General features: G+C 36.6%; 1 protein-coding gene across 4 annotated transcripts in view; it reads right to left on the bottom strand.

Moving 5' to 3' along the window:
* The window catches only part of TAX1BP1 (Tax1 binding protein 1), a 42,952-nt gene that overhangs the window by 13,110 nt on the left and 17,627 nt on the right, over positions 1-12,215 (bottom strand). For all 4 annotated transcript variants that reach the window (XM_052001696.1, XM_052001699.1, XM_052001698.1 and 1 more), the window contains exons 5-12: positions 9,353-9,511; positions 7,225-7,373; positions 7,035-7,125; positions 5,523-5,708; positions 3,591-3,815; positions 2,815-2,961; positions 1,605-1,701; positions 114-232 (exon numbers count right to left, since the gene is read on the bottom strand). In XM_052001696.1, the coding sequence (XP_051857656.1) occupies positions 114-232; positions 1,605-1,701; positions 2,815-2,961; positions 3,591-3,815; positions 5,523-5,708; positions 7,035-7,125; positions 7,225-7,373; positions 9,353-9,511 (1,173 nt within the window). The remainder of the gene's footprint in view (positions 1-113; positions 233-1,604; positions 1,702-2,814; positions 2,962-3,590; positions 3,816-5,522; positions 5,709-7,034; positions 7,126-7,224; positions 7,374-9,352; positions 9,512-12,215) is intronic.

Here is a 12,215-nt window from a genome sequence, read left to right as displayed (position 1 = left end):
ATCATGGGATTATCATCTAGGGGGCCTCACACAGCTAAATCAGGACATTTTGCATCAGTGCCTGAAGCATCTCTGCTGGCATTAGGTTCAGCTTTATAAAGCTGCTAACTTACCAAGAGTAGTTGTTTACATTTCTTATACTTTTCTGTTTTCTCTGCAATTTCCTTGGTCATTTCACAGATCTGGCCTTTTGTCACCACCTCAGGAATTACCTCAGATGTAGCAACTGCAACTATAGAAAAAGAAAGGTATTTAAAGTGCTGATGAGAAATTTTCCGTTTCACTTCTTAAACAAACTGAATAAAGGTCAATCCGACCATCATCACTTCTGTACTGTTTGGGCTCCTACAAATTTGGGGGTCTAAGGTATTTCACTACAGCACTGGACATGAGGCCCATATATCCTGCTCCCATCCAGGACAGCTCTTTGTACTGTGGACTAGCAGGGAAGACAAGGCTAGACTTGGCCAGTTCTGAGGTATTTCAATGATAAAAAGTCCTTTGCGTGCTTCTTCTGAACACATCTTTCCTGGCAATGTCTTGGCCTATTCATGCCCCCAATACATTTAGCTACTGTTCTTTGGGTTTCTCAATTGAAATGAAAATACATTTTCTGTGTGGTAGCAAAGAACTGGACCCAAGGCCGTTGCCCCCTGCCTAGGAAGAACCCTACATTTTGTATTCTTTGAGCGTGATGGAATCACTTTGACCAGAAGAAATGCAAAATGCTGTGAACCAAGACCCCTGGGAGAGCCCTACATACATGAAGGTAGAATGGGTCAGGAAACTACAGTGAGCACAACATTGTGATCGGGAAGAACAGAAGCAAGAAAGCCATCAAAACTGAATGCTGCAAAATTCCACAGACTACTCAAAACCCTCAAAGGAGAAGAGGTGAAGTCTCACCGGTTCAGGTTTTTCAATAGCCTGGCTTTGCTGAAGTCCCCCCACCCCAGGCCCTTCATCATTAACCACTATAAGAGATAGCTCTCTGGAAGGCAAACACAGGGTTGCCTAGAAAATGCTGTAGCATGTTTTTTAAGAAAGAAGAAATTTTGTATGATGGTAAAGCTTGAGGTCATTTTACAGATGAGGAAACTGAGGTGGCTGGGTTTACTGACATGCTTAGAATCACCCAGCCAGTAAAATGCCCCTGATTCTGAGGTGACGTGCCATGTGCTTTCAATCAGGGATGACTCTAATCCTAAGGTCAAATGTGAACACCAGCAGCTGGCACCTCTACAAGGTCTAGGAATCCTTCTGCTGGATACACTCTTGAAGGAACACACATCACTCTGTTTAGGGCCTCCCTTAACCAGGAGGTCCAACTCTGCCGTTTCCTCTTACCGTCTGTAAAAGTATGCCCTGTAAGAAGACAACCATCAAAGGCAGAAGCCAGTGACAACCTCACAGACATATTTTCTAGGTTCCTTGGTGTTCCTGCAATGCCCAGTTAACTACATCAGGAAATTCTGACTAACTGTGGTGACTTCTATTCTTTTATCAATTTTTAAGTATCAACAGCTGATATACATGAGGCCGACTACCATTCCATGTTAATTCTCTTGCTTTTTGCAAGCCTAAGACAATTCTTAAAAACTTACCTGGAGCACTTGAAAATACGAAGTTATTAACAGGAGAGCTAGCCGCTGTGTCTGTGTTGCTTGACGCATCCGTCACTTTCTGTTGGTTCCCATTTGTCTTTATGAAAAATAGATTGTTATTAGTAGTCTATTCAATATATTTTCGAAAAATTATTAAATATTTTGCAGAATATATATATATATATGACTTTTGGCATGAAGCAATCTTATATGAAAGAATTCAAAATTAATAGTTAAAAGAAAAAAATTTTAATTTTACACAGCAAGATGATTAGCAAAAATAAAGCCACAAGATTAAGAAAGGCTCTGATAGCACTTTACTGACCCCACTTTTTAAATACTCTGCTGATTTCAAATCTCTTAGAAATCACACCGCTAGCCACCAGAACACTCCACAGATCTTCATCACTATCTGTCAATATTCCTATCTCAATTTTCTCAATGACAGGCCCCCACCTTACAAAACAAATTGTGCCCAGGAACCCAAGCCAAGGAAGAAGCAATGTCTTAAATGCTCTTTCCCTACTTTCCTGCATTATCTCTTCAGTCCAAATCCCTGGCTTTTCTCCTCTTTCCTTCACTATTACTTACAACACGACAGAAGGAAATTGGTCACTAAAGATGAAGGGTACCATTCAAATCCCCAACCTCCCCAAGCTGATTCCCCTAGAGGACTACACCTCCCAATTTCAGGAGGAGTATTACAATTCTACAGAACTAGTGACCAAAATGCTGCATCAAGAGCTCGGGGGCAATCAGGAACCGGAAAGCAGCAAGCAAATGCTCCCACTGCTGTCCTGCAATCTTTGCTGGCTGTTCATGGAGCAGCCAAACTCCAATTTAGCCCTAACAGAATTAAGAGACAATTTCCTCAAAGCATAAAAGGACAAAAACTAGAAATCTCCACCAAGGTCTGCTACACTGTCCTGGACAAACTCAGACAAGATACTTTCCTTCAGGAGCCTCAGTTTCCTCATCTTGTTGAGATGACTCCTCGGAGGAGTTTTGTCCATCTGGGACCCCTATGACCGTGACCCAAAAAAAAAAAAAAAAAAAAAAAAGAAGGAAAAATCCTCCCAGTCACAGAAAGCAGGCAGCCATAGTGCAGCCAATGTGATGCTTCACACTTGCACTCATAATATGCTTTTATTGGTGATCATGAAAGGCCTGAAAGAAGTCCTTCTGCTAGGCTGACATCAGAGCTACTCACAGCCTGCTCTGTGAGCCGGGTCACTTGCTTTTGGAGCCTCTGGCATTCCTTGAACTTCTCTCGATAATGGTCTGCAGCCATCTGCAGGCGAAGCTTCAGGTCTTCCACCTCTCTGCGTAGGTCCTGTTCAACTGGATCAGTTTTCTCCTTTAAGAAAAAGGAGTATTTATTTTTATTAAAATTTACAAACAGAACAGTTGACCAGATATTGGCTTTGGAAACTTATTTTTTTGTCTAAAGCCCATGTTAAAATGAATAAATTAATACACAAATACCACAGTCCCAGAAATGGTAATGATAGTCTCAGACGCATACCATCTACTAAAAACTCAGTACCCCAAGAAACCAAGGCTTCTGGGCTACTTTTTTTTAGACAAAGTATTTCTGTCTATGACATTCCTAACTCTAAATTATAATTTTTTCCTTAAAAATCTTAATTCAAAAACTGAATCCACGATGTAGAAAATACTAATAGTACTGAACTAGGTGATTAAATTAAATTTTACATTATATATACATATATAATATGTGATATATATTACATATATAACATTTATACACAACATAGTATACTACATAATATTTATTATTTAAGTATAAATAATAAGTATATAATATAGCATAATGTACATAACACAAATAGTAATGAACTGAGAATGAAAATACAGAATGCTGTGATCTAAACCCTGATCTACCTTATGTGAATACTTATTTCTTTAAGCTTTCAAAAATTCTGAGAGCAGCATGAATTCTCCAGGTAAAGTTGTTTGGCTGACCTGTTGCTTTTTTACAACGGCGACTCTCAGTTCGGCCACGGCCTCAGCCAGCTGTTTTTTGACTTGCTCATTTTCTAGCCGGGCACTGTGGAGATCAGCCATGGTCTGATCCCTCACATTGACTGCATCACTCAGCTCTTTGGCAAGAAACACAACTTCTTGCCGAGTAGCCTGAGCCTGGTCCTCTGCTTTGCGAAGCTGCTCTTTTAGATATGCAGTATCATTCTGAAAAACAAAAAATTTTAAATGATCTATAACTGGCTATATATTTTTTTTTTTAAAGTTTCTAACTAAAAAGTTTCATCTAGGAAAGATGACTTACCCCTTCCCTCCACTTTCTACCAATAAAATCCAGCATCAAACCTTAGCCAGTAACTCAAACACACAAGCTCTTAATGTCCATAGTTGGTGATGGTCCTTCCTTCTCAGAGGACTAAATCACTATCACTATGTCGGAGGTGAGCTACAGTGTGACTGTGGCTGCTCATAAAGTTATGAGATATAAATATTAATTTATATACAATAAAAGTCCCTAATTTTTTTGGTTGTACAATGCAGCCTCCAAAGTCGAGATGCCACAAAGTAGATATGGATTCTCTGCTGCTTGTGCTAATTTTGGCCTAACAATTAACACCAAAAAAAACTCAAGATCCCCCATCAGCCAGCAACACACCATCCATATGGAGAACCAATTAATGATGAATGTTCCAAATAATACTGAACTGAAGTTCATCCATCTGGATTTAGCTTTTCTCTCATTTTTAAGGAAGAAAAGCTTTATAGTAAGTCCCCTGAAGGCAACTAGGTGGCACAGTGGTTAGAGCACCAGCCCTGAATGATGGTCTGGAGAAGATCAAGAGTATTTGGTCCAAATGGAAGGATTTACCTGCAAGACTAGTAAAGGTCAGTGGGGAACACCATGCAACTGTTTTGGCCAAAGATCTTTACCAAACATTACTTCATCTTCCAAAATATACGATGAAGAGGATTCCCTATGGTATGAAATACTAAACTTTCCTCCCCCATTTCTTTTCCACCCTTTCTTATATTTTATAATGAGAAAATGAAGAATCAATTGTCTTCATAACATCACAGGGCTTCATCTGTAACTCATAGGATTGCTCATAGTTTAAGGGAGGAAAAGAGAAAATTTTTGAACAAAAAATGGCTGTTGAGCATTCTCTTGACATGTATTTGAAAAAGTAAAATACTGTTGAGAAGAAAAAAAGTCTCAGTAATTAACCAAGAAAAGTATGAAACACCTTCTATGTTGTTCTAGAAATGCCTCCCCAAGACCAAATCCAATAATGTTTGTTTTTGTTGTTGCTGCTGTTCAACTGTGTCCGACTCTGTGACCCCATTTAGGTTTTCTTAACAAAAACAATGGCAAAGTAGTTTGCCATCTCCCTTTCCAATTCCATGTACAATTGGGGAAACTGAGGCCAACAGAATTAAGGGACTTGCCCCAGGCTCTTCCAGCTAGTGGTTTTGATAACTGTAGGCCCTACCCTAGTAAAATAATTACTGTGCCACAAACAAATGGATGACTTGATCAAATTTTCTAATACAGAATTGGTTACAATTCTGCATTTGTGTTGAATTTATGACTAGCGTTCAAGAGATGTTTCCAACGTAGCAAAATGCTGCTTACAATAACACTCCTACATTCAATTATTCTATATTTATCTTGGCATATGTTTAAAATGTACAGAAGTAACATTCTTTTTGATTTAAAATGAATGTTTTTAACCAAAGAAGTTTTATGATATACATCCATACAGACCGTTTTTAAAAAATAAAAACCTACATTAATGGTTAACATTAACTTTCTTTACTATCCAAAATATTGGTTAAATTTAAAACACTTGAACCTCACTCAATGTCTCTCAATGACAGTCCCTTAAGGTTCCTTAAAGTAGTTAAGACACCTACTTTGCCAGAGGCTGTCAGCAATAAGGCTCGATGCATGTTTTCCTTTTCTGCCATACAAAGCTGCAGTCGGCCCACCTCCTCCTTGTAATGGGCAATCATATTTTCCTTATTCCCATCTAAATTTTTTAAAGTCTGGATCTCCGTGACAAGCTTGGTATTCTCTATTTCTGTGTTCTTCAAGTGGACCTGTAACAATGATGTTACATGAGTGCAAGGGATAATGTAAAAAAAATTACCTTGGTATGGATTCTGTCAATACAAAGTTATTATTAAATTAAAAAAATAAATAAATAAAGTTTGTCCATGGGGGGAAAAAAAACAATGATGTTACAGTAACAATGGAAATATAACACAAGCAGTTATTTTGAAAACTTGTGCTTGAACATAGCTGTGCTTACAACTGATATACTTACTATGGGCATTCTGTCAAATCCATGTCCCAATTTGAGACATTTCTAATTTTAGTGAAAGTTCCTTCACCCATTCCTCCTGCCTGCCCCCCAAATATAGGATACAATTTTCTTATCCTCCTTCCTTCTTCAACGTTTCATTTTATATGTGTCTAAATGGGGAGAGGGGTGTCCTACATGCTAAACCTCCCCAGCAACTACTGATCCCAAAGATCTTACCTCATACCCTCACCCCTAATCTCTCCTGGAACACAGGCAATGGGAACCATCAATAGTGGCTTGAATAGGAAAAATCCTTTTATCCCACAGCACGTGTTAAAGTGGAAGCAAAGTGCCAAGAGTGCCCAAAGCACTGGGACAACTGGGAATTGAACTATGAGTGCATATTCTTATAGAAACAAGTTAATCACTGGTCTGGTTATAAAATGCCATTAGAATAACCTAATAATGGTATATCATGATCTAATTGAGCTACTAGGAGTTAATGAATCACCAAGATCTGCCACTTAGTTAAGACAGACCCTGGCTTGAATTACTGAAGTTTCTTTAAAGTAAGGTTAGAGATGACACTTGAACGTCTTCAATAAAATAAAATTACCCTGAGGGTGGCTTTATGAAATCTAAAGAAGTTGGATGTCCTTTCCAAATTTTAGAAATAAATCTATAACTGAGCAGTCAGTTCTGAACTGATTGAAGGTAGTAAAATCTGAAGGAGCCCTTTCCTCTCTTCAAAGCCCCAGAATGCCTATCTTCGTAGAATATCTAAGAGTCCATGAAAATACCTTATGTCCCAATAGGGCAGAGCTGCTCTGCCAAAATCCCCGATTCTCTGGATGTTTATAGAGAAAGCTCAAGGGCTATTCACAACATTGGCCGATCCTTTTTTAAAATAGAGTAATGGTAAAAAGGTTGAGGGAAAAATACTTGATAAGGAAGCAATGGAATAAGTAAAATCTCCCTTGGTTGACTACTTTTAAGGTGATAGTTGCTTTTAAAAAAGATGACTTGACTTCTACATGCATTAACCATGACAGCTAGTTTGCTAAAATCAAATCTAATCATTAAATCATTAAGGACAAAGATGGGGGAAAAAACCAAGTACCTTATAAAGTTCCTTTTCATCCTTTTCGGTCTTCAACTGACTTTCCAATTGTTCTTTTTCAAGTGTTATTTTCTTGAATTTGTCTTTCAAACTAAGAAAATATCAAGTCAAATTAAATTAAGTCAAATAAAATCAAGTCAAATAAAATTACTTCTGAAAGATATTAGTCAACAATAACCACCCTCCATACCTGTCCAATTCAGTCTCCTTTGCAATCGCTTTCTGGGTCACAATCACAAGATCTTCCTCTAGCTGAACAATTTTTACAGTTGCTTCACTATGTTTTTTCTTAAGCTCATCATTCTCCATATTTACATTTTGTGATGCTTCAACAAGACTCTGAAAAAAGGCATTTGAGAATTAGGGAGATACTTTTAAAGATACTTACTTTTTCACACACTTTTAAAAATTATTATCATCGTAATAATAATAGTACTCCTTCTTAGGCAATATACCAATTTTACCACCTAAATTATTACAAAATAGTTTTTATAAATGGATTGTTTATTACCCATAACCCATCCTGTCCTCCAGCTTCGGAAAACTTCACTATTTCCTCCAGCAGAGGGCAGCCATTAGAAGGGAGAAGAAAATGTTTTTCATGACTAGTTTTTATATGAAAGTGCAAAATAGAAAAAGTTCAACTAAGTGGCAGAAGTATGTGGCTTGGAGAGAATATCAAAATTAACAAAAGCTCTTGATACTGATGTAACTGAACTGGAACATTTTAAAAAGACAAATCCTTTTGAATGAAGAATTCTTAACATTACAATTAGCACCACAAAAAGTTCATAAAACCAGCAGTTTTAAAAGCTATCATATTACTTAGAATTTAAAACTAACTTTACGTTGGTAAAAAGTAAAGTAAATGAGCTGATTTGGATGTAGAACACTGTTCTTCCTTTAAGGAAAATGAAATTGTTATTTCTAAATTGAAAGTGTGACCCTGGCTTACCTATCCTAGAAAAGCTTTCTGTCTAAATAGCAGTCAAATTCCTCCAAAGGCCATCTTTAAGCAGAACGATTTGTTTTTGCCAACTGTCCACAGGATTTTAAAAGAAGCAACTGGAATCCTGTCAGTGAATGAAGGAGCAGCTAAGAGGGCACAATTCTCACCTCTCCCTCTTTACGTGGGGATAAGATCTCTTTGGGATGCAGACCCAGTAGAGCCACTGCTGGATCAAAGGGCATGCACAATTCTATAGTCCTTTGGACATAGTTTCAAATTGCTCTTCAGAATGGTTGGAACAATGCTCCAATTTTCCTACATCCCTACCAAAATTCACCATTATCTTTTTCCTGTCATCTTAGCCAATCTGAGGTGGGTGGTGGTACTTCAGAATTGTCTTAATTTGCATTTCTCTAATCAACAGTGATCTAGAGTATTTTTTTATATGACCAGAGATGGTTTTAATTTCGTCTGAAAATTGTATCTTCACATTCTTTGATCATTTTCAATTGGAAATTGACTTGTATTCTTATAAATGAGTCAATTGTGTATTTTAGAAATGAGGCCTTTATCAAACCCTGGATGTCAAAATGTTTTCCCTGCTTTCTCCTTCCCTTCTAATCTTGGCTATATCAGTTTGAGTTGAGGTGTATCCACTTTGTTTAAAAAAATATTCATTTACAAATATCCACTTTTACTAAAGATTAAAAACATTAATGCAGTAAACCTTTCCAAAATTTCCAACAAGTCCCACACATTCTCCAAGTAATTCTATGGGTAATTCCTTTTCCTAAATATCCTTTCAAATGTCATTCTGTCTTCTAAAAATATTAAATAAATCAACATTTGTGTAATGATTGTATCTAAGTTTTGCTTTTTCTCTTCCCACTTTAAACACAAATCTACTCCCTACTCGTCTTATATTTTCCAACTTTAATAGAACTTAAGAAATAAAGCTTTAACTAGATGTTCATTAAGGTACTTCAAACCGATTTTTGTAGTCAAATTTTACAAAAGTTCATCTCCCTTACCCCACTTTTTCCTGAAAAGCAATTGCTTTACTTTATAATCCTTTCTTAGTGAATTAATAGTTCATAATATTTCAAAAACAAAAACAACAACTGATTTTCTATCAGGAAAGCTACAAGTACTGTCAAAAAATCTGGAAATCTTATCAAGGCTGGTACCAAAAATATTTGAACCATTTTGTACATAAAAGGAATTGAGGCAGGCCGACCTAGTCTTCTGTAAGTGTCAAAAGCTTACAGCTTACAGAAGTCTTAATCTGACTTTTCCATAGCTGTTTTTTTACTCAATTTCACTGATTTTTGGAAGAAATGTCTTTGAGCACTTCAATCCAATGACTAACCTGGTGCTCCACGTGTAGCTGGTCACATCTTGCCTTTTCATTGTTAAGTTCCATTTCCAGTCTCCCAACCTGTTCTCTGAGCTGAGATGTCTCCTTCTCCAGAACACTGGTTACCTTTAACAGCTCTTCTTTTTCTTTCATTGTTTTCTCAATTTTGAACTACAAAACAAAGAAAATCTTTTATTATGATTTTAGAATTCTGCAGCCAGAATTTTTATAAATATAATTTATAAATTCATAAATATAAATTATAACATAATTTATAAAAATATAAACATAAGTCATAAATATAATAAACAAAAAATATAAATATAATTAAATATTATCACATTTGATCCTCACAACTATCTCACAGAGTAGATATTACCATCATTTTACAAAGGAAACTGAAGCTCAAAGACAACATGCCAATAAAAGTAGCAAATACCCTTTGAAAGCTGCATTGCACTAGGCCAATGGAATAGTATGTCCCAGTGGAAAGACCGCAAGAAAGAGCACCACCTCTGGAAGCAGAAGACCTGGTGGACATCCTGCCTCTGCTGCTTAGTATTTGCTGCTTAGCTTTTTCATCAAAAAGTTGGTGCCTCTCAGCTCTAGATCCAGGCTCCCCTCATCTTAAAATTAAATATTAACTAACCAACAATTCATACAGTGATCTATTTGAAGTTTCATTAAGGGTTCCTTTCACTAAACTAGAAATATTGGTCAAGCATTTCTAAGAGGAACATAGAAGAAGAGCAGAAAATGAGAATTTAGTGCTCATCTAACTAGCCTGCCTTTCTCCTGCTTCTTGCATCCTGCACAATTCTTCTCTCATACCCTGCCAAGCAGACAACCTAAGGAAACAGATGCCAACACTCCTTAGCAACCTCTCTCTTCTAAGTTAATTAAGTTCATGTCGTCCATGGTCAACACCCCAAGTTCATTCCATCCTCAAATAACCTGACTTACTTCAACACCTCAAAACATCTCTGTCACTGCCCTTCAAGCCACATTCCTACTTTTGATATACTGGTCTATACAAGTTTTGCACAAACAAGATTAGAAGGAAAGCAGAAATGAGGGTTAAAAATCTTTTAGCAAGTTTCTCTGATAAAGGTTTCATTTCTCAAATATATAAAAATATATAAAAAACTCAAGTCAATTTATAACACGTCATTCCCCAAATGATACATAGTCATCTAGTCATATGAAAAAAAGGCTCTAAAAACCATCAATTAGGGAAATGCAACTTAAAAACAACTTCAAAATACCAACTCACACCTAGACTAAAATGAAAGAAATGAAAAATGACCAATGTTGGAAGCTCTTTTTGTGATGATGACAGAACTGGAAAATAAGTGGGTGCCTTTCAATGGGAAAATGACTTAAGAACTTGTGACTATCTTGATTGTGATGGAATACTACTATGAGGATGTTTTAAAAAAAATAAAAAGATGTTTTCAGAAGATTCCAAAATCACTTATAAGAACTGACACAAAGTGAAGTACAACAAAAATATTGTTTAATCCATGTCCAGCAATATAAACATCGAAAGCAAATAATATGCAGGATCAATGATGAAAAATGCTATCCAGGACAGATTGGGTAGCTCGGTGATGCAGTGGATAGAGTACCAGCCCTGAAGTCAGGAGGACCCGAGTTCAAACCTGGCCTCAGACACTTAACACTTCCTAGCTGTGTGACCCTGGGCAAGTCACTTAAGCCCAATTGCCCCAGAAAAAAAAAAAAAAAGGCTACAGATGGAATCTGAATGTAGATCAATGCACAGTTTTGCTTTCCTCATTTTTCTTGGGGTGTTTTGTCCATTTTCTTCATAACATAATATGAAAATGTTTTACATGACTGCACATGTATAACTGCTTGTCTTGTCAATGATGGGGGAGTAAATGGAGGTAAGAGTATCTGTAACTCTTAAAACATTAAATGTTTTTACATGCAATTGGGAGAAAAAAATATTGGAATTCAGAGTCTATAATCACAGCCTTTACCTCCACAGCCCCTTAGAAAACAAATAAATAAAATCTTTCTGCTTTTTCAGAGTTCTTATTAGGCTTTCCAAAATCACACAATATTCTATATTGTTGCAGCATTTCTTATTGCAAATATATATTTTAAAAAACTGTTAAGATAGACAGCACAAACTTGATCAGGCCCTGAGAGACCTTTCAGCCCTGACTACAGACTTCTCCCTTGTTTTTTCCCAGTTAAAAACAAAACCCTCTTTCCTTGTAAGAGACCTCACTTTCCTGTAGTTTGAGACTATATCAGGAGCCTATGCTCCCCTCCTTGTTCAAATCTAGAAGTCAGAGACAAGTCTTAAAAGACAGGTTTTTTTTAGTTGTTATCTTAGTTTTCTTATTAGTGACCCAAACCAAGGATGATCATCTGTTCTTACCAGTGTGGTTGGCTCTGTAAAGTGTGCATTCATTTGGTCTGATTAAAAAGGTAAAAAGGATCACTTAGAAATTTATTCATTTATTTATTTAAACCCACAATGGAAGAGAAATGTCACAATGTACATAAATTGACATTTACCAGATGGGAAAAATGTGTTATGACCTTTAAACCCTGGAAAATCATTACACAGAATATCTTTCCTATCTCCATATTAAAGGGATCCATTTTTATCCAAAAAAAAAAAAAAGACATTATTGGGAAACAAATTTGAGGGTACCCTCAAGTTGCAGTTTGGGAATCAGACTTGGCTTCTTCTGACTCCCACTTAGGGACAACTCAGTGGTACATAGTGCCTGCAGGCAGGAAAAACTGAATTCAAATCCAGCCTCAGACACTTAAGACAAGCTGTATAATCTTAATCATATTACTTCTCTTTGCCTCCATTCTCCTTATCTATATAATG

The sequence above is a fragment of the Antechinus flavipes genome, chromosome 5 (genome assembly GCF_016432865.1).
Source record: "Antechinus flavipes isolate AdamAnt ecotype Samford, QLD, Australia chromosome 5, AdamAnt_v2, whole genome shotgun sequence".
Taxonomy (NCBI): Eukaryota; Metazoa; Chordata; class Mammalia; order Dasyuromorphia; family Dasyuridae; genus Antechinus; species Antechinus flavipes.
This window is presented reverse-complemented; position numbering and strand designations above follow the sequence as displayed.